Source organism: Tetrao urogallus, assembly GCF_951394365.1.
Source record: "Tetrao urogallus genome assembly, chromosome: 4".
Lineage (NCBI taxonomy): Eukaryota > Metazoa > Chordata > Aves > Galliformes > Phasianidae > Tetrao > Tetrao urogallus.
In genome coordinates, this window is record NC_136817.1 from 6,080,650 (window position 1) to 6,107,660 (window position 27,011).

The 27,011-nt window shown below is 39.2% G+C and overlaps 2 protein-coding genes across 2 annotated transcripts in view; both read left to right on the forward strand.

The window, feature by feature from the left end:
• SH3RF1 (SH3 domain containing ring finger 1) overlaps positions 1-3,349 on the forward strand; it is a gene marked incomplete at both ends in the record, with an annotated part of 71,305 nt that extends 67,956 nt beyond the window's left edge. The window contains one exon of the mRNA XM_079534536.1: positions 3,181-3,349. Within this exon, the coding sequence (XP_079390662.1) occupies positions 3,181-3,349 (169 nt within the window). The remainder of the gene's footprint in view (positions 1-3,180) is intronic.
• Positions 3,350-22,110: 18,761 nt separating this feature from the next.
• CBR4 (carbonyl reductase 4) lies at positions 22,111-25,341 on the forward strand (the record flags this gene model as incomplete). Its single annotated transcript, XM_079534538.1, has 5 exons — positions 22,111-22,252; positions 22,788-22,908; positions 23,022-23,158; positions 23,724-23,858; positions 25,163-25,341. The coding sequence occupies 5 exons, from the start codon at positions 22,111-22,113 to the stop codon at positions 25,339-25,341; spliced, it is 714 nt and encodes a 237-aa protein (XP_079390664.1).
• Between the last annotated feature and the right edge of the window lie 1,670 nt (positions 25,342-27,011).

The window sequence follows — 27,011 nt, forward strand, 5'->3', positions numbered from 1 at the left end:
AACAGTGCTTTATATACTTTCCAACCAACTTGAATATTTATGCTTGTTTGCTTTTTTAATATTTTGGTGTAAATACATGGTAAAATACAGTGATCTAGCCTTGAGTGAGAACTGAGGTAGAGAGAACAGGTCTCTTTTGCAGAACAACATTGCACTTTTGCATATAGGATTATCAGGTTAGATGTTTAGGATTATTGGCAGTACTTAACTACCAACCCAAATCTATGCTGAATAAGTAATTTATCTCTGTGTCAGATTAATACAGGATTTCTGAAACGGTTGCAGAGATGCTTTTCCTGCATGACTTCCTTGTTACTATGCACTCCGCATAGGAATTGTTAGGATAGCCTCTGCATCTTGACAAGTGAGACTCGAAGTGCGCGGTTGAACCCTCGTACTTCGAGTCTCATTGATCTTAAGCTACATCCGTGTATTAACAGCCAGGCAGTATGTATGTTTTTACTTTCTTTTGACCTCTGTCATACCTTCAACATTGTTTAAAAGTTTATTACTGTTTCTATGCAGTTTTCTTTGAGGAAATTTCTATCTCGTTCTGAACTTCTGAAGTGGATTTACACTTGTAGATGGAAAATAAGACAGGACTTTTCTTTGAAAATAATTTATTTTCGCAAAATCATGAGTCAGTTTGGCACAGTAGTATGTTCTTCTGCTTTGAATGTGATAATATCAAATTAATTCTGGTATGACCAGTGAATATTCATATAAAGCTATTTGCATCTTCACAAAAAATACATTTTTTACTTTGACAATGGAGACTCGTTTCTTGGAACTACTTACTGAGAATGATGCTGTATACTTCTATTAATCTAATAATAACATACATGAAAAAAAATCCTTTTAATATAACTGTATCCTTAATATTTAGGGAAGTGATAGTCAGTAGCGGAGAAATGCTACCACAAGTTCATTCCTTATGTCAGTGTATTTAAATATAATTTCATATAGATTCTCTTTGTGCTTTTCAGGGCAGGTTTAATACTTCTCTTGCTGATGTGCTCTTGTCACTTTTTCTGTTTCTTTAGGCCACATTACTTGTGTTGCTTAATAGGACTATGTACTTACATCTTACCTTCTGTTCTGTCTTCAGAGTATCTTGTGAACATGAATCAGTGTTACTGGTTCTAGGGAGGGATGCATAGAGAACGCACTATATCTTCTGTTAAAATTTTGGGAGAGGGATGGAAAGTATTCTTGAAAGAAACATCACGAGGAGCTGAAGAACAGAGAAATCCCCTGTTAAGATTGTTCTGCTCTTACATATCACAATTCCAATCACAAGCTACAGTCTGGAAAAAACCACAGCAGTACTCTGACTTTGGAGAATAATTATTAGCATTCAAGTTATGTTTTCAAAGTCGACTATAGGATTTAGGAGTTATGTTCTGCTGATGTTGTGCATGAATAAGAAGTGCCTGAATCAACTCTGAAAAGCACTTGAAAATATTGGTTTGATACAGAGTTTTCCCCAGAGTCTTGCCTTCGTTTCAGACACAGGAGCACATTCTTTATTGTAATCCCACTGTTTTTCCATTCAGTAAATTGCCAAGTTTTCTTAAAGTGTATTTAGTGTGTGTTTTGTAGAAAATTAGAAGTAAAACTCCAATCCATTCATACAGAATAAATGGATTAACAGATTTGAGTGTACACAGGCTCTTTGTGGCATGGTTTTGCAGATCATTACTTTGATGCCTGTGGCCATTTCTCCAAAGGAAGGGGAGATGGTGGCATTGCCTTTCATCTCGCTACTGCAGATCTTTGTAGCAAACCAGCAGTTTGCTTCCAATTACTATACTTAATCTTCTCCCGTGAGCTAAACTGACTGCCTGTTGGCATCCACTCTCCTTCATATCTTCATTGAGTCCTGTTTCGAGAACTGATGAAGTCCCAGTTATGATTTGCTATACGTAGATCTCCCAAGAGACTGTAACTATTCACGCAGTGCTGCTACCCATTTCTGAACACTTTCTAAGATGCAGGCAGACTTCATTTTTTGTGATGATGTGTTCTTAAGAAGAATGCAGTCGTTTAATATTGTGGTATTTCAGTGTTACAGAATTAACTGGTGTTATTGGGGCTGTATTGAGCTACAGTCAGTATTTTGCCTTCAACAGATGGTTAGTTCATTGTTTTTCTCTTAAAAAAACAAGGACAACAAAAACCTTGATGAGTGCAGTGTTCTGATTTTAAGCAGAAACTAGATTTTGTCCAACACGTCCAGTAGCACTTCACTGAAGGCTCTCTAACCTTAGAAGCTTTTGAATTCTGCTGTTACCTGTTGATTGTATTCAGTTTCAAAGTGCAGACATGACTGACTGTGTTACTAGAGGCTCGACTATGATAATTATCAGAAAACTTTCAAGAAGTTGACATAACTGTCTATAGAGCTATAACATGTAAATTTTAGGGTTATGTGAACTCAAGCCATCATAGAAGAGACTAAACATAGAAGAGTATTAGAAGCCTGTACTGAATGCACAATGTATGTCATATTTGAAAAGTGATTTTATTGTGGAAAAAGTGGAAAAAAACATTTTTATCAGCTGAGTGCTGAAGGAAATTGTTGGGCTGAACGCTTCTAAAAAGCGTTTATTTTGATGTTTATTTTAAATGTTTTTTTTTAATGAAGTAGTACACCAATTGTGCAGCTGTTTAATTAAGATGACACGCGTTCTTTACTCGAAAAGCTCTAAGATAAACAAGAATAATTAAAACCAAAAGCAAATTAGTAGATGTTATTTGTTACATATTTTTGTTCTGTGCACGCTTCCTTAAGAGCGTTCCCTGGGATAACATCATATTAAAGATACAGTTAAAAAATTATGCTCAATTTCTGTTCTGAATGGTTTGATTATAGTTGAATTGTTCTACTGGAAGAGTCTCAAACTTGCCTTCAAAAACGTGCTTACGGTTTTCTCCTGTTACCTGCCTTTTTTGTTTATTTTTTACAGGAGTCATAGTTTAAAAACAAATTATCATAGGAGATGCATGCTTTTAACTTAAATTCATTACATTATTATTATCTTCTGTCCAAGGTATACTTAACAGTTTTAGACGGTTTCTTGTTAAGTTTGAACATGCATAGAGATATTTTAAAGGTATTGTTTAAAAAATAAGACAACTAAATTTTGTTGTTTTTTTTTTCCCCCCCCTGTTAAATAGGTACAGAGTTGTGGTATCCTATCCTCCTCAGAGTGAAGCAGAACTTGAACTTAAAGAAGGTGACATAGTATTCGTACATAAAAAACGTGAGGATGGCTGGTTCAAAGGCACTCTGCAACGAAATGGAAAAACTGGCCTTTTCCCTGGCAGCTTTGTAGAGAACATTTGAGAGAATTGATTCCAAAAGCTTCAAATCACACCGTACTGTAAAGTAGCACAAGTGTTTTATCAGAGGAAGCACAGTCATGAAATGTTTTCGAATGACTGTAATGTAAACAAAAATATACATATTTTTACAGTGTCTATAGCACAATTACACCAGCAAACAAAGAAGATGAAGGCATCTGCTGGTTTTATCACTTTCGATTCTTGAGTGTGATGTGTGCCTTGTACTGTCTGATTTATTATATAGAAGAACTTTTTTCCCCACGTATGTTACATAAATGAACAATTGTTTACAAGGCTGTAACTAATTTATTGTTTGTTTGTTTTTTTTTAAACTTGAATTTTGTGTAATAGTTAAAAATCTCGTGGCTATGATTTTAACAAATTATTAATTTATGAAAGAATAGCTAAGGGGAAGCTGGATTCTCTCCTTATGAGCAAGCGATTATATCTGATAAAGAGCCTGCCATTTATCCTCTGGACATTTTTCCCCTGCGGTGTTTAACAGTGGAGTAAGTCTCTTGTTTTATGAGTTAATATTGAATGGTGGTTATGTGGCGTCAAATAGAATTTGCCCAAGTGGGGGAAAAATGTGTTCTGTTCTTTGAATGGAGGGAAAACAAAGTCAGTGGTGTTCTTCAATCTAGTTCCACTCCTTCATAAATCACACATGTTTCCAGGAGGCAAAGATGTACGTGAAAAAATGTTTGAAATTCAACCATCCCAAGGTTAGAGTAATCTCAAGGTTAGGAAGGAAGAAATTTCAGAGCGTCAATGACAGTTTCCCCATACCTTCTGATTTTGTAGTAACTGGGCTGTTTGAACAAAGCTTAGCTTTGTGTATTTGGCCTTTTTTTTTTTTTTTTCTTTGGCATTTTGTGCTCAGGATCCAACAAAATTAGAGGGAATGTTGAAGTCCGGTACTTAGAGGAATAATGTCTTGAAAACACCTGTTTGATAAGACTGAATATAAAAATAAAATTACACATTGTACTTACTGTCTAAAAACGCCTAAGAAGTATAATTTGCTGTTTTCTTCTTAAACTGATCTGCATGGCCAAGAGGTGTTTTACAATGTCTGAGCAATAGTGGTGGTAAGTGATACACTCGTGTTAATGTAAAGGCTGTATGAAACACTGTGAAAATTTTACTAACGTCTTAATCATTTCTACTTTGGTATGTTCTGACCTTTTCTTTGTCTTGCATGTGTTACTCAATTCTTGCAGTAAAATAGCTGTGCATGATTCGCATTTTCCTTTTCAGTTACCTGTTACTGGGTTGTTTTGTTCTGAAAGTTTCCCGAAAGCCACTTGACCAAAACTAGTGATCAGCTCACTTCCAACCAGAGAAAGTGTCCAGTGTTTGAATCATTAATAAGATATTTTCCTTTCCTTGCAGCTGATGGATATAAAGAACGCAGCCTGCAAGGGAAATGTTAGTCTTTCAGGTTTCTGTTAGAGATTTGACACGTTCATTTTTGGATTGTTGAAGTTCAGTTGTGATTTTTTGCAAGACACTGAGCACCGTCATCTCCAGTAAAATTTGGTGTAATTTGGCTGTTACTCGGCACTTTACAAAGGGGGGAAGCCAGTAGTGTGATGCAGTGTCACGCAGTATATAGAAAGCAAGGAACAAATACACAGCACTGTGTGAAATCCTTTTTTTTTTTTTTTTTTTTTTTTTTTAATTTTTGAAGCTATACGTTGAAAAATATCTAATGTTAACGACAAGGATTCTTTGCCATTATCGTGTAGTATCATTGTGATGGTCTTAAAAATAAGAAAAAATATATATCTATAAATATATGTAGTGGAACATGACAGCGTTCCCAAATTAATTATCTCTCTGAAACACTGTATAATTCAGTTTTTGTGCTTTTTAATATTTTTAAATAGTTTACTTGAATATTCATGTAATATATAAAGGTTTTGTGAAACAAATTTTTAGTTAGAAAGGAGCTGATATCAGCTTTTGTCAGCATAAATTGGCACTAGTGTGTCATAATAGTCTTATTTTGGAAAACGTAGTGCATTTTATATTAAAGACTACTAAAGGTTAATTTTTTCTATTTCTGCTCTCCATATTTTAAACTAAGCGACTAAGTTACCTCTGTTAATAGATTTTCATGGTGTAAAGTCAGTAAAAAATCAGCTGTTAATCCAATAGTTCTGTTAGATGGAATATGGTTTTGATTTTTTTTTTAACAATAAATGTTTGTAGAAAGGGCTTATTACATAGCAGTGCAATGACAAAATGCAGTTATCCTGCCTTTTTTGTGATCTTCTAGGAGTTACTTTTTTGGTTTTGGCTTGGGATTAATTCAGTGTCGAAACAGAGAAACCCTGTGCATTTGCTTTGTGTAATTCCATACAGAAAAATTTTGTAAGGTATTTTATATCTATGTTTGAAGCTCAGTGAATGTTAAGTGTTTGATTTACTATGTTAAACTTCCAATCGTAATAAATATTTTCTTAGCAAACGTCTAAATCAAAATGCGTATGCAAACAGTGCACATCAATTTCTTGTTCAGAATTTGACAATAAAATTACCAGAACTTAATTCTAGAATTTATAGGGGGATATTTCTGCTCATAGAGGAAGTCTTCAGATTGCATAATGTTGCAAGTTTGGAATGATGAATGTTACGCAAAAATTCTAGAGAGCACCCATCTTTGCCATTACCTTATTTCTGCAGGCCGTTTCAGAACATGCGGGTGATTTCCATCTGAATCTGATTGTGATTGACTCATTTGCTCTAGGTCTTGTTGTGTCAGGCACAGAGGAGGTAAGAAGTGCTTTCCCTAGAGGATGAAGTGCCTAGTGTAGTGTGTGCATGGAAGGAGAGTCCCCAGCTCTGAGGTCAAAGCAGCCACGTGACTTGCTCTGAGGGCAGAAGAGTTGGGCGGTAAGAGGCTCTTTTCCCCTGAAGAAGTTTGCAATCAAATGGTAAAGCCTAACTAGACCTTCTTCATTCAAATGAGTTCGCCTGTCTACATGTAGCTGATGGGGGAAAAAATATATGGGGTTTGGGATTGGAACCAAGAGGAGACGACAACGCCAGAAATGGAGAACAGAGATTGAATAACAGCTTTCTTTTTTTCCTCCAGAATTGTGATCAGGCATCAATGTGTCCATAGGAGGATAAAAACGGATAGAATCATGGTAAGAAGTAAAACTCTTTCTTTGGGTTTGAGGGATTTTATTGTTGTTTTGCTTTTGTGTTGCGCTTAATGAGTAATTCTGACGTATTCAACACTTGGATTGCCGGAGGTTCCTGAAATCCTATTCACCTTCACGTTGTTATCTCTGCCTTAAAATAGTGATGCCAGTAGCTTTGCATAGGCTCAAGAGCATGGCTTCTGAGCATCCTAGCTTTTTTGATAGAGCTGGCAAAAAGTTTTAACTGGATAGCTCTGTCCGGTAGCTTTAAGCAAGAGTGTTCTAAGGTGCGTATTGACTTAACGAAACAGAAGAGTCCTTTTGTCTATTTAAAAAGCTTTATTTTTACAAACTGTGGCAGCATGGCCTCTCAGACATACTAGTACATTAGTGATGTTTTCACAGGACATGCCAATGCACCCATCTTTTGGGGATTCTTACAATGATTCTCAAACACCTGTACGTGTCAAATCACTATGAAGTGCTTTCTTCCTATTGTGGTAGACAGGTAATGGTAAATCTTAAACTGTCTGAAGCCTGGCTTGAGCAAAACCAGTGTCATCTTTCTTTTGAATGATTTAATCGTTTATCAGCTGGTGTACTCGAAATACAGAATGAGAGCTGAGAATGGTGATGGTGGAAGATGAGGATCCAGACATTAAGTGTGAGGAAGGAGTTAGAAGACCTGTATGTGGCACCTGCGTCTTACCTGACTTGTTTGTGATATGACTTCTGTTACCAGAATCCAGCTCTGTGAAAGGAATTAAGAGGCCTTTGAAAGTTTAAGAGTAAAAATGCATCCTTCTATCTTTGCATAGTTTCTTAAGCTTGTGTGTGTTTGCCTATGTCTAAAGCTACTACTATTCTGGTTGGGCTGAACTGCATGATTGTTCTGATGTCAAAACATGTCTGAAATCCCCAACTAGGTATCTGTATTCCTCAATTATACGAAAAGCACCTGATGGATGTGCTTTGAGAATATGTATTACACTGAGTGCTGGCTCAAGTTTAAAAAAAAAAAAATATATCTGTCCACAAAAAACACACGAGGAGTTGCAGGTTGTTGCTAATCATCAGTGGTAGTGTTTGCTTATGATGCTGTCTATATGGTATACTGATATATGAGGGTTGCCTTTAGGAATAGTATGGATATGATGAAGTCATACTCCACAGTGTAATCCCAATTCCTCTTACTTTCTAGAGGACAAACTTGTGGAGACCCATGAAGTTAGCAGCTGCTAACTTCGTGGCTGAGGTCTCATATTTTGAACCTCAGTTTCTTCATTTGCCGAACTGACAGCTCAGGTCTGTGATGTTGAGCCTGTTTTCATTTCTTAACTTCTTGGCTGTTCCTACTCAGTGGATGAAGACAACTTAAACTCAATAACATTAGCCCTAGATTTCAATTACTCACAGTTACAACTAGCTTGTAAAATATTCCTCTTAGCACATGTAAATGAACAGTACTCAGCTGCACTCTGCAACCAACTTACGTGCCTGTATTATGGTCCTGTTTATATGGCACACAGAACCTCAAAGCCTTCATATATTTGCATCTGGTGGTTAAATCAAAACCGATTCAGGAGATGTACCCAAACTGTAGTTACATTTTAATTTCGGAGTGCTGGGAACAGCGTGTACAGACCAAGTAGAAGAAACTGGACACAGAAAGAAAAATAAAAATACACTGTATTACAAAGGCAGGAAGAAGTATGTCAGGATTTTAAAATATCTGTGCAGGTGTTTACTGTAGGTGTCTTAGATGCAACCCCATTCCACAAATCAAGTGGACTTTGATTCCTCCTGCTTCAGGCCCCCTACCCCCACCCTCTACACACACTTCTCAGAAAGGAAGGCTGTATAAGCCTTGAAAACATCCAAATTCTTTGGCCCTGGAATACATGCTTCTGCTCTGGAATTACTGCAAATCAGTGCTACTTAATTGATTTTATTAGGTTTTGCTGGCATACACTGAATATGCCCCCTGCTGTTAAATAGTCAAGGAAAATATCTTCTCTGAAGAAATGACTATATCTGAAAAGAAACTGAGCTTGTTGATTGTCATACTTGGAAAATAAGAGCTACTGGGGCTGTGTTATTCTTTTCTCAAGAACTGTCTGTCCCGCTAAAAAGGATAAGGCACTAGATCAAAGATGATGCCATTTAGCTACTCTGTAAAGTGTAGGAGATCAGTTACTTTTCAGTCAAATTATAAATTTTCAGATCCACAATTACAGAGTAGGATTGGGTTGGCAGGCAGCTGCTAGCCCCAGAATCTTTTGTGGTTAGCTCGTGCTGTGTTTTCTCATGGTGTATCTGTGACTGCTTGGAAGAGAAAGATGAGTCAGCAACTGAAAGACTTTAAAGTGGTCACTGACATTGTTTTCCACAGAAGGGATGTGACCTAGGTCAAATATCTTATTTCAGCTGGTTGAACTTCTCAATAAGCTGAAGAATGCTAGCTCTTAAAAGTCTACAGTTCAAAGAAGTTTTCCCTACTCTGGTAGTCAGTCTCAGTGTGACTTCTGAATGCATGCAGATCAGGAAAATCTGCTGGTTTTCTGCTGCATTATAAAAGCTTTCCTCTGTCCAACTTCGAAGTTAGTAGAACGCAAATAACTATTGTCCTGTGTGTCACTGAAATGACTTGCATATAACAATTTACATCTGATATGCGTGGTTTTTTTTCCCTACATAATGAAATTTAATAATGCTCATCTGTGTGAAGGTCAGACTTCTCAGGAAGGATGAGAAAGCATGGAAGTAGGTGAATGTTTTAAAACTCTTTGTAAAAACAGTTTTAAAAAGAGGGTCCTCGTCTGGCTGTGCGTTCAGTATTCTCACGCCAAGGGCATATTCCTTAACACTGAGTAGGTGGTCTTTGCCAAAGGCTGCTAGGCTGAACTCTTAGAAAGCTGGAGTGCTTCTTTTGAGCAAGTCTCCAGTAAGCAAGAGGAGAGCAAGACTCGTGGTGTCTGTTTTCTGTCTGTTACTGACCCGGTTGTTTTTGCCACAACCACGTTTCTATGTGAAGGCCTGCTATAGTTATGCTTAAGAAAATGCCAGACAGTACTGATTTCTACCTGTTCAGATGCAGAATATTCCTTGATAAGGAAATCGATGTTGACCTTGTGTCAAATGTTAATAAGATTTGGCAATGTCCACAAAAAACAGGGGTGCTCTTGTAATTTGATTTGTTTTCACTCATTTGATGTAGTATTAATGTATGTGCAAAATACTTGAAAGGGACCTGGAAGGATCGCTGAGACCAAGCAAACTTAAATATTAAAATATAAATGTTTGTAGGTAGCATTCCTCAAGTGTTCCTGCAGCGTGGGATTTGACTGGGCTTAAAGATGAGTTGTGAGTTGGAGAAAGTTGCTGCAATTCTCTTGGCATGCAGGGTGGACACGTCAGCAGTGTGCGAGTGGGGAATGAGTGGGAGGAGAACAGCCCTAGAATTAAAGAGATCAGAGAAACGTTGTCTGGTTTAACCACAATTGTTTCTTTTTTTGTCACTAAGCTATCTCTTCCTAAATGATGCTAGTGCTCCCGCTATAGGGCACTGTGAGGTTCCTTACGGGATATGACCACGTGTGTGGATGTCTGGGATATAAGGGCCACAACAGAGCTCGATTACCGTCATATCTGTGAAGTTTCCTCTTAGGGAGGCCCCTGTCTTAATCCCCCAAGTGCTGGCACAGGGTAGATTGAATTGGTGGTGGAGCTGCATGGCATCCTCGGATGGCTAAACCGAGCCATGGAAACTCTCCGCTTGCAGAGCAGTTGCATCTCTTCAGAGGTTGTGCTGGTGAAAAAAGATCAGTCGGCAGGTTGTGTCTGTCCTCACACCGTCGCGTATTTATGTTGGCAAACCTTTGCTGCGTACGCTCAGCCAAAGCTCATTACTGATGAACAGGATGATGTGGGATTTTTTCCATCTGCTGTCTTCCTAGTTTTGCTGATCTATGTAACAAGTTTGCATTTAACTGTGAAGCATTGCACTCTCACAGCTGATAGTAATAGCTGCTTACACAACTGTGATTTGATTACACTACAGCCCTGTTTTTGAGTAATAGCTCAATCCACCAGAACAGAAGGTATCTTCTGCCAAGTACAAGAATTAATTTAGAGAAAGATTAGTGAGCTTGTACTGAGTGTTTTGAACTTGAACATCAGATAACACTGGCAGAAAGAAGCTGGATCTCTTCCTAGTTGTGTGCAAGTCCGAAGGTCAGTCTGCGTTTTATCTGCGTGTTTTTTTGTTTTAAAATCAAACCCAACAATTTCAAGGAAATAGTTGAAAATAGAAGTAATTTTTTCAAGGGCAAATACTGGATTCTAGTTCACTTCTGGTTGATGTTTCTTCATAAAAGTTGTGAGTGTGTCAGCCCTTGTAAAATAAGTAACTAGTATGCGTTCTTGCAACTAAAAGCTCGATTGATGAATTTACAGTAGCTTATAGCTGGGTTGTGCTATCTTTTGTGCTGTAACACAGTGTAATGTTTAGGGAACAGATACTGTATGCAGAAATACTGATTCCAAATATGAAAGAGGTCCTTAAGGCACAAATGCCATTTCTTGCTTCTAACTTCAAATGACTTTTTTGTAATCAGAGCTAGTTTGTCTAACGGCTGATTGTAGAGTAGCCTGATGTTGTGCCCGGCCACCTCTCTCACGTGTGCTTTTCTCTTAACTTCCTAGGGCTTTCTGTCATAAAGGATGAAGTGCTTTGGATTCATTGGAATGAAAAAAGCAAACAAAAATATTAAGCACTTTACAGAACATAGCATGATTTCAAAAGTTAAATCTATGTGGAGGTGTTTTGCTGAATCAATTTTTTTCTGTTTGGGCTATCCCAGAAATAGTGTTGCCTGTGAAGCATCTGATTCTAGGGAATCATAATTAAAAAAAAAGCAACATGCATGCATAATGCATTATGCATTAGTCAGTATGACTGCGATTGCTGTAATCCTTTGGTGTACACTCTAAAGCTGCACTGATTCCATTGGCAGTTTTGGGCATTTGAGAGTTCTGCTCAGTCAGAGACTTAAATGATGTATTGGACCACTCTTAAGCAGAAAACCCCAGAGGCTTCTCCAACTGGGTGTTTTCAGACCCAAAGACTTTTCCAACTGGATCTGCTACATGAACATTCAGAGTAGAGTGTCTCCACAGAAGGCAAGTTTGGAGCAAAGGCCATCAGTGCTGTAATCAAGCAGCTCAGCACATGGATTGAGACTTGTTCCAAGAAATCTTAGCAATGCTGATGATAAATTTGATCTGTTTGTACGCATCCCATGTTAGTCATGGGAAGTCTTCTCCATCACTAGTGCTGGAAAACTGCTGAAGTGTGCAATGAGAAGTTTTGTATGCGCAGCGTTAGAAATTAAGAGCGCAAATATTTTCTTAGGGAAGAAAGCAATGAATTGTTAGACTTAAGCTAGAGACTGGCTCGGGCGTTTGTAGTATAGGTATACAGCTTTGGGTCTGGTGGCAGGAAGAATGCCTGTGGGGCCTGAGAGAACTGCTTACTGTGGAGAAGTTGAATATTGTGTATGTTGATAAAGTGAACGCGTAGAGGTGGGAGAGAAAGGCCTTAATTTCAGGTTAACCAAAATCTGGCTTGTTTCATAACAGCTTTTATCTTCTGTGTTGTAGGAGCAGTTTATGGCTTGTCACATTCAATATGTCCGCTGGTCTGGATGTACGTGCTTTTCTTTATTCCTTTTTTTGTACTTTTTAGAAAGGAGATCATTGGGTCTGGGGAAAGATTAAGACAAATGATTCCTCACCTTACAAGTGAATTTACTGGGGGGCAGAGAGGGAAGAAGACCTAACAACAAAGAACTGGAATTGTGTCAGCAAGGAGGAGCAGTGATTCTGGGTTTGGTACTGGTAGCGGTGCTTGGTATCAGCCTGCAGGAAGGGCTGGAAATAATCTGACAAAATTGCTGTACCTGGAAATTGAATGGCTGCACACCTTACTAACTAAAAGATTTATGCTTACGTAATGCACTAAAGGTATGAAAATTATTACAGGTGTGTAGCCTGTATCTGCAAATAAGAGCTGCCTTTCAGATGATGCTATAAAATGAAATTAGGGCCTGTAGCATTGCACCACTTAGTTCTGAAAAGGAAGGGACATGAATGAATACTATGCCTTTAGTATTTGTGTGGCTCTAGTTGTCTTACCTCAACATTTCTGTGCTAATGTGAGTGTTTTTCTGAAAGAACTGAGTCATGCTATAGCAGAATAAATTGTAATAATTACAGGAAACAGTGCTATAGAGTAAAGCTGTGATCCTTGCAGAGTTGTGCTTAGGTATTATTTTGTCTGCTTGTTTATACTGTGCGTAATGCATATATCTGCTGGGAAAAAAAAATCTTATTTACAAAATGATTGTATTTAGAGACATAGGAAATACAAAGAGTAATGTTACAGTAAGAGAACTTTAGTCGCATGGTTGAACTGGGCTTTGTGTTTTCCATTTTTCAGTCCCATGACTGTAATATTCCCAAGTTTGGAAATAGTTGGGGTGCAGATACTGTTATGGAGAATAGTATCCTGTGTGTTTTCTGTTTTTGACAAAAGAAATGAACCATTAATTTACTAGACTGATAAAATGCACTGAAATGGTTAGTATCAGTGACAGTTGTGATTTCTCAGCTGGTGTAAACATCTTCCAATTTATGCTGCTTTTTGAGTTTCCGCAGGTGGAATACCTACCTATGTCCTGCTCTTCCAGTGTATCCATTTCATCATAAAATGAATCTCTGCATGGCTGCCTTGCCTGGAGATGTTCATCAGGAACCCAGCAATGCCTTGTGTCTCTTTAACATAAATTTGCTAGCACAGACATTGCATGTTAATTTCACATACATGTGTTTTCTCATCCCTGAGGGAGCAGACTGTCTTATCAGAAACAGAATGACCTTCCTGTCAGCATAACAGATTTATTAACTTCCAAGAATCTTGTTTTGGAACCTCCTGCTGTGTTGTGAAGTTCCAGATGGCAAAGCACAAGAGCATGGCAGCAATTTTATTTGCCTGCGAGCTCCCTTCCCTTCCATTAACTGACTTGTCTTTGTTATAATTTCTGAGTGTCCAGGTACAGAAGCTTTGCAGCAGAAGGCTTCCTTGTTACAGCTAAATAAAGGTGATCACTGCCTTATTTACTTCTCAGTCTTGTCTTTTTTCCTCCAACTGCTCAACAAAATAGGCAGCTTAGATTGGTTAGAGATATGAAGGATGTTGCAACTGGATTTAGCGCTGCAGCCAAAATGGGTTATAAAAACACTGTGCAGAGTTCTGCTGCTAAAAATAAGCATGCGTTGAGTTGGGGAAAATGCAGGGAGGCTGTATAAGGTCAATCAACACAACCTTACACGGCTCTCAAAACAGGGAAAATCTACCCCCAGTGCCCACATGTTTTTCGAGAGTGGAGTCCTGCTGTGTATCGGGTGAAGCTTGTCTGATTTTTCCCTTCTCGGCCCATTTGGTTTTCTGCTGTGCTTCCCTGTGTTCCCCAGGCTGTTTCTAGCAGATTCTCAGCTTGTTTTTTTTTTTTTTCTTGCATCGTTCTTATCAGGCAGTGTACCAAAATGTCGTAAATAGTGCTGTCTCACACGTATTTAGCAGATCATTTATTTATACGTATTTAACAGCAGTTCAATCTAGACACACATTACCAGATAAGCTTTTATATTTTTTTAAAGAACGTTTCTTCCAGAAAATAGAAGTCTAGGAGTGTTTAGTAAATAGGATAAATCTTAATTCAAAAATCACAGAAAGGGCAAAGCTGTTTTTTTTTTTGGGGGGGGGGGAGGGGGGATATTGTCTTACTTTTCCCTAGTGAATTTATTTTTGCTTCCTATGAAAAAAAAATCAGTTACTTTCTTTATAAAAGATAAATGCCTTTCCAAATAGGGCTTAAGACTTATATCTGGTGAATCAGGATTTTTTCAGGTGCATTTCTATTTCTACATTAAATCTTAAAAGTGCTTCTTCAACACAAACAAACAAAAAAAACCCAACCCTGTACACTGAGATCTTTCCCCAGGCTGTGACAATAAGGGAGCTGACAACCATTCACCTTAATTAAAGATGGGAGAACACTCAGAGGGGAAAAACATGAAGTAGTTTAGCAGGGACTTAACGAAACTTGTAGCACGTCCTCCGAATTGCACCCGTCATTAGCAACCTAAAGAGCTTTTGCTTCCCATCCTTATGCTTGTTATTCTTCCTTCTTCATTTCACTTGGAAAATACAATTGGACCACAAGCTTCTGGGAATCAGAGCTGCTATGCTGCTTTGTTCTCTAAAATGGTTTTTATATTCAGAGTTGTAAGAAATTGAGATAAAAACAAAAAAAACTTGTTTTCTTGCTTTTATCATGTATTTGTAAGTGGTGGTTATTATCAGGTGATGCTTTCTTAAGCCTTCATATTCCAATGGATTTAATGAGCACGCAGGAGCCAGATGGCACACCGTATTTTTTTTGAAAACATTTTAGAGCGCTTGACAGACAACTGATGGTGACAGCAGTACTTCACTGGGGTGTCTGCAAAGCAAATGTGTGACGTGTTGCTATTAGAGCGGAATAATTGTTTGTGAAAGGCATCCTCAAATTGAGCAATGATTTGATAAAGTAAACAGGAATGAGTTCTGCTGTGTAAACATTGCACACTGCAGAAATATTACCTGTTTGTGTATAGAATGCCTAAAATTGTGATCTGAGTGGAAATGGATGCAGAGTTGTGTGGTGCAGTGGTAGTCAATCCTGATTTAGGCAATTTTGCTTGAAAACCTTTAGTCTGTAGGCAATATTAGGGGGGGAAAGAAAAAAAAAAAGATTGTGGATGATAACGATAACTACTTCATTTTCCTGTAAAACAGAAAAGGGGAAATGTTCTTTTTCCTTCTGCCTAGTAGGAAGAGGGAAGTAAAGACAGAAAAGCAATGGACTTTCACTGTTCCAGTGAAGGTTGGTTGGAGCTGCAGACACATCATAAGAAGTCTTGTTGCAGAGAGTAAGCTGGGAGGAGAAGCGAGCTATCTGGTTTTGGGAGATAGCAGGGTCTCTGATAAACATCTGGTCATGGCTTATGCACCTTCTCTGGCACAGCGGCTGAACTGAGACAGAGAAACGCTAGCTTGATTTTCCTCTGAACATGCATTATTTCAGCTAAGCAATTATGTGAAAGGTAAACCTTTAAAGTTTTCTTAACAAAATAAATCAAAACGTGGACAAATGTCCTTTTTTTTTTCCCCTTTTTTTTTTTCCTGAAGATGCACTTATTTATGGTTTTTGTTTCTGCGTCACTTTCAGTGCTCTTGAGACATTTTCTTTTGCTAACACATAGTTCCCTAAAAAAATGTACCCTGTTCAAGCAGTGGTATTTGAATGTTGTGTTTGTTGAAAGAAATAGGATGGGCAGGGGAAAGCATTTCCTGTGTTCAGTAATAAAGAAAATGATGACAAGACACTGGATGATAAGGGGAGTTGAGCTCTGGCAGAGTTTATCCACAGAAGGCTGGGAATAATCTTATCTCTGTAGTATGTGGAATACACTACATTCTGCATGTTCAGTACAAAAACAGTACACAACCTTACAGAGAAAACTGAGGCAAGCAAGGATAAAAACAAAAAAGTACTTCAAGTACGTAAATGAAATTGTTCTGTTCTGGAAAAATAACTCAGATTCCTGTAACACCCTGCAGGTGCATCAACTTGCATCACCTTTTCACAGCCAGCAGTAATCTTAGTGTGGTAAAGACATACCTTCTGGACTCATCTCAAAGTTGCTCTTTTTTTTCCCCTTTGCAGTTAATATTTAATATTTTCTATAAAATGAGTAAGTGTATGTATATGTAGATCATAACATTTCCTTCTGGGATTTCAGGACCGTAGTTTGTGCCATCTACAGGTTTTTTGTAAGCCACATGTCAATTGTATGGATGGGCAGGGGTGGTCATCACAAGTTAGAAATGGGCTTCCAGGAGAATTTTATAATGAACTGTGCTCTTGAAAATCCATACCTATGAAAGGTGATTAAAACTGTTGAAATAAGGTATGTGTTTTATATAAACAGCCATCACTTCATCTGGTATGGTCCAGAGAGGCCAATAGATTAGTTCTTGCCAAGAAAACTAATTGCTTATGTTTGGGTTTGTTTTGTTATTGTATTTTTTTTTTCTTTTGAAGGGCAATATTCACTACAATAGATAAATTAAAAAATGTGCCAGCAGGCATTTAAAAATAGCTCTTCTTATCTTTAATAATGTACTTTCTACCTCATTAAGCCAGCTGATTGGGTATTATTATGCTTTACTACTCTAATGCTCAATCATTGGAAGGAACAACAACAGCCAAGGCTTCTGTATCTCTCACAAGGAGATGAAGTTCTCAGCTGCTTAGTGAAAAGTATGAACAGGATGAAATGACAACAGCATGTTTCTGTGAGGAGATGAGATACAAAGCTAGATTAATTTAGGACAATCTGATGTCAGGAACGTCAGGAATTGAGTTCCTTGAAAGTTTTCCAAGTATTACTATATGTGTATCAAGCTGTAAAATGGGTTACAGCTGTAAAGAATATTGTCTTTGACATTTCCTGTAATGCTGGTGAAGATAAAGAAGGTGAGCAGTCTGTGAGATAGGAGTGATTGTTGCTGTCACTATCACAGTTGCTATTTATTATGGACCGTGTTCAACACTCACTGCTGGCAAATCACCAGCTGAAGTTCTGCCAGTGTAAGTCCTGGTTAGGATCACAGGTATTTGCAGTTATGGGGGAAATGGCTGCATAGTCCCCTGACTTGCTGCTTTCTGTCAGCAAGTAGTTGTGCCACCTTAAACCAGGTATTCCTCTGCTCAATAAATCTGTGCCTTATTAGTGCTAATCTTGCAAAGATTTTCATGATCCTACACTGAACAATCCTGCAAAATAGGTGATACTAATAAAAAAAAAAAATAGCTTAATGCCATTATGCCTTCTGTTTCCTGGTTCACACAGCCTGTGGTCACTTGCTATTCATGCATGCTACAGGTTTCTGAGTAGATAGCAAGAGAAATCATGAAAGTATTTCACTTCTGTATCCTGTTGAGTTCTGTTAATTTTTTCCACGTTTATTAACCTCTTCTTTCTTTTTGCTCCTTTCTCCTTGCTGTCATCTCACAACATCCCAGTTTCTTCCCTTTTCCCAACAGGACAAACTTGAAGACACAGTGAATGCAATGCACTGAATGGAAATGTGAATAGATGCAGAAATGAGTTTTGCTGCATTACCAGGACCAATGTGGGCGACAGTGCTAATTTATCCATACCCTGTGTGGAGATCCAATACTTGAGGTTGTGGTTAGTGTGATATGTCAGGGTAGGAATAACTCAGCATCACAGCGTGATGAGAACGCTGGCTGTTCAGAATGTTTTGCTGTTAGTGCTAATGCTGACAGCAATTTTCTGTAAGCATATGAACTGAAACCCAGTTGTGTTTGCTGACAAATACTTATAAAAAATATTCGTTTTATCAGCAATTGGAATGCTATCCAAAGAGGTTGTTGCAGGATAAATTTTTGGCATCATTGCCATAGATGTTATCTTGCAGCAAATACAAATATGTAGCGAACGTGAGTAGGGATGAGCCAGAATGAGAAAGAGGAGACGATGAAGAAGTGGAGGAGACCGATGTGCTCCCTGGCACTGCTCTCCTCGCTGTGGATCTGATGTATGGAGGGAGGCAAGACATTTCTGGAGGTACAGGGAGATGCCATCTCTGCAGTGCTTCCTGAATGCCAACTTTTAAGACTGGGTGTGGTAGAGGGGATTTGATTTTGTTTCATGTGTGACAGCCCTGGGAGGGGCAGAAGGAAGGGATGCAGCTCCTCAGTGCCTGGGAGGAACTTTGTCACAGACCTCAGGAGTGAAATCAGCTTAGGAGTGAAATCAGGGGGTTGCTGTGGGAAACCTGTTTGGTCAGGAGAGCCGGACAACAGCAGGGACTTGCGAGAGCCTCTCATGTCTTTGTTCTGAGCGTTTTGCTTGAGATGTGAGGCTTCACAGAAGCATGGCAAATAAGGGGAGTGTATACTCGTGTATATGTTGAAAAATTACACCTAATCATGCAAAGCCATCCAATTTTGGAATGACACAGCTCGCTCCTTAGAACACACTGAAAGCACCACAGAGGCTTCGGATGGTCTGAAAAAAACAAACAAGAAACAAAGCAGTCTTCAGTAGTAAAGATGACTTAAGAACAAAAGCATGGTACTTTGGTCATCCATACAGTTCAACTGCTGCGGCTGGCACAAATCCCGCGAGCAGCGTTTCATAACGACAAGCGGCGCCCTTCGGCCCCGCACGGCGCCGCCCCCGCGGCCTGTGGGACGGGCGCGTCCCAGCGTGCCCCGCGGCTCCTGGGCGGGCTTTGCTCGCGCGTGGGCGCCATCTTGAGCCCGACCGCCGGAACCGCGCTCCGGAGCCCCGCCCCGCGAGGTGAGAGCGGAGCTGCGCGGCGCGGGGTCACGGGGGCGTGAGGGGGGAGCGGGAGCTGCGGGCGGCTGCGTGCTGGCCTCGAGAAGACGCTGTTGCTCGGAGAAAGCTTGGTCTTTGGGGATTAAGTCGCAGCGCCGAAGGATATGGTGTTTTTTACTTTGTGTGTGTGTCAAAATAGGCACGCCTCCTGTAAACAGCTGGTTAACGCACCAGGATGTGAAGCGTTCCTTCTGAAAGCGCAGAGCTTTTTCCTTTCCCACAGGAAGGGCAGGATGATGCTTTTCCTTCCGAAGACTGGAAAAAAAGCCGTGGGACCAGCGCTGAGGGCTCTGTGTGCTCAGACATCTTCAGAGGTGGTTTTTTTTTTGCGTAGGTCTGACTGCATCCATCAGCAGTGTGAAATATCTCACTGTAGTAATTCCAGAACTGATTCTGAGTGCTGTGTGTACAACGAGTAAGGTGACACTCCTAACTTCCTAGGAGTTTTTTTCCTAATTACGGATATCCATTCAGAACTGACCTGGTCAAGGCCCTGAGTGATGAGACACAAACTGGCATTGCTTTGGGCAGGGGAATTAGATGAGATGGCTTCCAGAGGTTCTTCTCAACCTGGCATCTGTACGGGCTGGAAGAAGGGGTCCTTGAAAGCAGCCCTGTGAGAAGGACCTGGGGGTCCTGATAGATGAAAAACTTAATATGAGCCAACAGTGTGCTCTTGTGGCTCGGAAAGCAAATGGTATCCTGGGGTCCATCCAAGAAGGGTGGCCAGCAGGGACAGGGAGGTGATTGTCCCTCTCTACTCTGCTCTTGTGAGGCCCCATCTGGAGTACTGCGCCCAAGTGGAGCCCCCAGCACAAAAATCACAGGGAGCTGTTGGAGAGGGTCCAGAGGAGGGCCGCTAGGATGATCAGGGGACTGGAGCACCTCCCCTATGAGGACAGGCTGAGGGAGCTGGGCTTGTTCAGCATGGAGAAAAAAAGGCTGCGGGGCGACCTCATTGCAGCCTTTCAATACCTAAAGGGAGCATACAGAAGGGAGGGGAATCAACTCTTTGAAAGGGTTGATATGTGTATGATGAGAGGAAATGGTTTTAAGTTGAGGAAGGGGAGATTCTTTACCCGGAGAGTGGTGAGGTACTGGAACAGGCTGCCCAGAGAGGTTGAGGATGCCCCGTCCATCTGTGGAGGTGTTCAAGGCCAGGTTGGATGGGGCCCTGGGCAGCCTGGTTTAGCATTAAACGTGGAGGTTGGTGTCCCTGCGTGTGGCAGGGGGGCTGGAGATTCATGATCCTTGAGGTCCCTTCCAACCCTGGCTATTCTGTGATTCTGCGATTCTGTGTGTATAAGAGAGTGGTTAGAACATAGAAGAAAAGAGAACATTGTTGCAACAAGAAGACAGGAGCTTCCCGCAGTCTGCGTGGTTGATTCTGTGAAAGAATCGCTCAGATTAGAGAAGACCTTATAGATCAACAAGTCCAACCACAACCTAACCATACTACCCTAACTCTAACAACCCTCTGCTAAGTCACGTTCCTGAGCAGAATTGATCCCTCGAGGTGGAAAACTCAGACTGAGACTTTGTTTCTAATGAAGTAGGTTATTAAAATACAGCTTGGTTGTGCCTCTAGTCTGCTGAGGCAGTAAGAGCTACAGTTCTTGGGTGCAAAACCTCTAGGTTAGTTTGTTGCACACTAGCTACCTAATGTGAGTACCAGAAAGGTTAGCCTTCTTAGTGAGACTATAGTACCTGTTTTTTCTCACTGAGAAGTTGTCTTTTCACAGCACGTCTTTTTGTATGTGTTCTTGAGATAGAAGCATCTATCTTCTTCCTGCTCCGAGGAATCCAACGTGCCAGCTGGGAAGCAGGCACATGCATTGATTTCAGGCACTTATGATCATGTTCTAGTCTGTAAATGGATGGGATGCTCCCTCTGGCAGATTTCAGTCTTCTGTAACCAAAAGCTGTCAGAGCACCCAGTCATTTTCTGGTCTTCTGTGGCTAAAATCATTACATGAAGAAAGGAGTTGATAGTGTCTGTGTATGTGCATGTGCAGTTTTAGTTAAAACACATCAAAAAGGGCATAATAGAACTAAATAAGGAAAAGGGTAGGGTGACAGGATTTCAACAGCCTCTGGTAGAATATGGGATGGCTTCCACATGTCTGAGAGTCACTAAGTGTACCTGGAAGAGGATACAGGGGATATGGTAGAATGCTGAAGTATAGTCTCTGAAGTTGTGGGCAGAAAGAGGAAGACACAAGGAGTGTTCTCTAATCAGAAAGCCATTCAAACATAAAACGAAGTACTTTTCCACAAATAATGAAACTCATTGCTTTGAGATGTAATAAAGGCAAAGTATAATTGGGTCAAAAAGGATTTATTTAAATGTATGGAAAAGAAATTCGTTACTTTGCTTGTATCCTTCCTTTGGCTCAAGAAGTCCCTAAGCAGCTGATGATTGATTTGTAGAGACTGCAAATTAAAATCTCATTCCACAGGAGCATGTTTTTACAGTCCTGCCTAGACATCTAAGCCAGCTATTTGAGTCATTTGAGATTTCAAAAAGCATTTTCTACCTTCAAATGTAGAAAATCAAACAAACAAACTCTAAGACTAGTGGCAAAACATAGTATTGTGTGATGGAACTTAGTTTTAACCTGCTGTAAATATAGTGTTATCAAATCATGCTCCAGAAGTGTTTGCAGTTTGGGTGTCCAGCACAGATACATAGCATGGAGAGAGACCTCGAGGCTGAATTTAGTGCTAGAATAGTACAGAAACAGTATAATTACATCTACTGTGCTGGCTGTGAATAAACAGCTGAGTGATACCTTATGGTTTTTAGATATGTAAATCATGTATTTCCTCAAATTCTAGACTGCATGCATATTTTTTTTTTCAGATATAATTAAAGTGGTGTCTACTTTACTTCAGCTGTTTATTTTTCCATGAATAAAATTAAAACAAAATCACTACTTTTATAATTCTGTATTACAAAATGCTGCAGTCAAGTAAGGATCATGATATTGACAAGAACAGTGGTTGTTCTCTGCAATGTTGGGCCTGAAACTCACGCTTTATTTGCAATTTATGGATTATTTTTTTTAGGATGAGCAAGGTTTGTGCCATTTTTGGAGGATCCCGAGGAATAGGAAAAGCTGTAGCAGAATTATTGGCACGGAAAGGATGCCACCTGGCAATTATTGCTAGAAATCTTGAAGTAGCCCAAAATACTGCATGCGGTCTTGGTGGTATGTATACTGCTGGCTTGCAATGATTTCTTCACTGCCAAATGCCTAGGTAACTTGTGAAAGTTGTAAGTCATTAAATGAACTGTATTGTTTAAATAGATGAGGAAACTGGGAGCAGAGGGGAAGTCATTTCCTTACACCTTTGTTTCCACAGTACTCTTTGGGAATAGTGAATATGTCGCAATTCATATCGTGCAGGTAGAATAGATTCAAGGAGTTGTTCAAGGTTGCAGCAGGGAGTTGGTAGGAATTGAGTCATCTGTGGCTCCTGAGCAAGCTAAAACAGAGACCAGTCAGATCATGCTGAAGTTCTGACTTCAAAAGGCCGAAAGTATGATGAGACTTGTCATGTAACGAATTAATACAGTTCTTGAAAATTGTGCTGATTTAATTCTCTGCAGATGAAATGGGTTCCTCAAGTTACAACTAGTTCAACATCTCTTTTTTTTTTTCGGTTGAGTCTATAAATTTTTAAGATGTATGAATTGCAAACTTCTTTCTACCCTTATCATTACGTGCCTTTATTTCAATGCAGCTGGCCATTTGGCACTTAGCTGTGATATATCCAGAGAACAAGAAGTCCAACGCGCTTTTGAAGAGATACAGAGGAATTTAGGTCCTATAAACTACTTGGTTAATGCAGCTGGGATCAACAGGTAAGTTATTAGTTAGTGTAATATTCTGCTCATTGATCGTGTTTAACTATGAGTAAATGTGATCATTGAGGTTGTGCGGTGAGCTCACGTGTGGTTTTTGGTCTGTTTGTCAGGGATGGCTTGTTACTGAGAACCAAGACTGAAGATATGGTATCCCAGATTCACACAAACCTTTTGGGAACAATGCTGACATGTAAAGCTGCTGTAAAAAGTATGATTCATCATCAAGGAGGTGCTATTGTTAATATAGGTAAATTGCTTGTCTAATCCCATGGAATCATATGGAAAGTACTTTTCTGGAATGGTCTGGCATGTGCAATGTTGTAATGTTGCTTTTTGCAATTGCCTGTCTTCTTTATATTTCTTCCTATGTGTAGCATTTCTTTGTGAGTCCTCATCCTTAAACAAATTTCAGCAACTTCTGAATGTTGCTTGTTTCAGTAATAAACACCTAAGAGTTTAAATATTTCTGAAACAAACAAACAAACCATAGTTACCATTCCTTATCAGGGGCTTTCAGTAGCTAAATCTACCAACTTCTGGTTATAAGAACTAAATTGGTGTGGTAGTTCCTTTTTTTTTTTCAATAGTATTTTTCCATTTTACCTTCCTGATCCCTGTTCCTCAACATAGATATGCACTTAACATAAGCATCACAGATAATCGAGGGATCTGCTTATTGCAATAGACAGTAAAGTACATTGAGTAATATACTTTTAACTCCTTTTCCTTTAATCTCATTTTCTATTAAAAATTTAAAGCTGAAATAACAAAGCTATTAGATTCTAACCTCTTCCAATGTTGTTTTATTTTAGGAAGTGTTGTAGGACTTAAAGGCAACTCTGGTCAAAGCATATACAGTGCTAGCAAAGCAGGAATAGTTGGATTTTCACGTTCTCTTGCTAAAGAGGTAGCAAGAAAGCAGATTCGAGTCAACGTGGTTGCTCCAGGTTAGTTTTTGGGAAGTTTGTATATCTCTACTGCAATAAGTGAGTGGTCTTCAAGCCTGCTAGATATTTGATGTACTCTGAAAGTACTTAAGACAAATTACTATTTTTTTTCTTCAACCTTTGTAAGTAAGTGGTTTTTTTTTTTTTCTGTTTTATTTTTTCCCTGGTTTAACATATTATATATTCCTTTACAAAACACTGTCGTTTTTCCAAGGGAACGCTGACAAATTCAGGAGAATGCGTCTACCTGTTCTTCTATCCACACTTATGTAAAAAATGGCTTTTTTTCTTTGTTCCTCCTTCAAAATCTGCCATCCTTACAGATGGAAGAATTAGAAATAGCTATATACAGATAGCTACCTTTGTGTAAAGAATGCTGCTAAAGAATGTTTATTTGTTATTAGAGGAACATTAAAGAGCAGAAGAAGCTGCCTTGAAAACATCCCTTTCTTTCCTTTTAGTAAACAGAGATGCTCTGGAAAGAAAGTTTATGAGGATGGTTTCACAGGGCAGTCTGTTCCAGGCAAACCACCACCCTTAAGAAAAAAACCTCGTGTGTCTTGTCTGACATTCTGTGCTCTGAGTTATGTGTGTACTCTGCTGCTCGCCTTGTGCTGCTGTGTCTTTCAGACTTCCCAATTCAGCTCCTGAACCAGGCAGGAAAAATATCTTGCATTGGTTAGTGAGTTGAACAACTGATAGTGGAGACTTATACAGCAGAAAGTGAAGCTGAGACGTCTTCTTAGTGGCAGAAGGACAGTAGATCAGATCTTTGTGAAGCTGCAGCTTTTGTGAAGGGAAATGCAACAGTGGGAAAATTAAATCTCAGAAAATTGAACTTGTGAAGTGTTGTCCTTCAAAACTGTAGAGAAATATCCCTCTGAGAGTTATAATAGGAGAGTTATAATAGAAATTCTGAAAGTGCTGGAATAAGCTCTGGAATTCAATGGAAGCACTTGGCACAGTAGGTGTTTCTTGTTAGGGATCTCACCCCCATGGTTTTTTTTAATTGTGTATGTTTTGATGGCACGTTGACTTGTTGTCTTTCAGAAAAGTCACAACATGTTTTTTGAGTGCATAAAAGTTCCTTCTTTTTTTAACACAGATCTCGTTACGTCAGTGCTTCCAGAACTGTGTTGTTGGGTAGGGAAAAAATTTGTTCTTGGCTACAAAATGATGCAGGCTGACTTCTAAGACTTGGGAGAATGCTTGCTGGGGATGGTCATGTTGGAGGTTTCAGGGGAAACTCCACTGGGAAAATTTAATTGGAAATTAGGTTACTCTTCATGTTCTTCCTTTCTTAGGTTTCATTCACACAGAGATGACTGCTCATTTGGAAGAAGACAAGCTGAAGAAAGCAATTCCCCTTGGAAGATTTGGAGACCCTCATGAAGTTGCACAAGCTGTTTTATTTCTCCTGGAGTCCCCTTATGTTACAGGCAGTACTCTAATTGTGGATGGTGGCTTGCAGCTTTTGATTTAGATATTACCTTGAATAAATACCTGCTTAAATGTCAAGTGGGTAACATATACATGCTAATTAAGGAGGGGGAAATTAGTCTAAGATTCATGTATGCAATTGACTTGATATTCTTTAATCAGATAACTAATTTGTTGCAGTAAAGTCCGACAGGTATGCTTAGCTTCCTGAAAGAGTCCATTTGGTTGTATGAAGTTTGCATATGTAACAGTTCTAAAAAGGTCTGCCTTTGGTATGGTGATAGTTATAAATAACTTCCTGATGCATTTTTAAAGCACTGTTTTTATCAAGACACGTTTTCCAGTTTGGAAACAGAGTAGAGATTTTAATCTGAATTATTGTCTTACACAAAGGTGAATAAAATGTTTATTTGCTGCCAGTTACAATTGCAATTCTTCATGTATGTTGAAGACTGCGAACCACATGATTTTTTTATTCTTATCAGTCAGTCCTTACAAAGTGGCAAAGAGTTTCCTTTGGTTTTTTGTTTGTAGCAAGAACTACAAAGGCAGAAGCTTCTTGGTCTCCAGAGTTCCTGAATTGCCTTTACAAGCTGTAATTATATGCCATATATTTTTATGGGAACAAAAACTATGCAGTTCCATCCTTAAATGTATGTACAGTGATTAATTAATTCAGTAGCACTTAATTAGATTAAAGGACCATTAAAGGTCAGTAGAGTTGCTAATTTTGTAATTTTCTGAGTTCCAGCTGCACAGACACTGATCACTGGTGAATGGTTGCAGGCCTTGCTGCATGGAAGTCTTTTCACAGGCTCAGTGCATGCTGAGAAGACAAGTATTCCTTTTCAAGTGCAAAGTGGTGCTGTGTGTCTTCTTCTGCTCAGTCCAACTGTGTTATGTTGACACTCTTTAACATGTATATATAGTCAATAAAGTAGCCATTTATTTTACTCTAAGCAGCTTTTGAAGCAAGGTAATTATTCAACTGTAAATGATCTTGGATGTTGCTCTCTTACTGAAGAGTTACCAAGAGGTTGACCTCAGGCTTTTCTATTGAGATCAAGTAATTTTTGGCATTTGATGTTTTTATCTTCTCTGAAGAAAACTGCAAATGTGGTTTAGGATTTTCTCTTAGCTCCAGTGTTCTTTGCATCGTGATCCAAATGTTGATTCAGATTTTGAAATTTCTTCCCATCTTGGCACAAACTGAAGTACAGAAAGAAGAGATCTCACTGATGATAACTTTGAGTCTTTAAAGGCTGAGATTTTCTTCATTTGTGTGGCTGGGAAGTTTTGTCTTTGTGCCAGAAGAGAGCGCATTTTCAAGCTTCTCACAGGTATTTGTACTAAGAAATAACAGAAGGAATGGTTGTGTTTTCAGGGAGTTTTACAATTGTTTGTGTTGCTCTTGGAATGTAAAATATCAGTAAACTTTGACCTTGGAGGCCTTATCTTACTGATACCTCTGATGAGAGGTGGTGCTGCTGTGAAAAGCTGTGTTTCCTATGTGTCTGTTCCAAAAATCTAACTGCTAATTATGTTTCTCTTTGATAGGAGGAACTGGCCAGAGAATAGCTGAATTTCTTCAGACAGCACTGAAGGTGAAGGGCAGCTGGTACTGCCATTTTTACTAGTCAAGCCATCAGTCATATGTTGGTAACTTGACTGCTGCCCATACTTGCCCTTCATTTTTTACATTTTTTCTAAAAG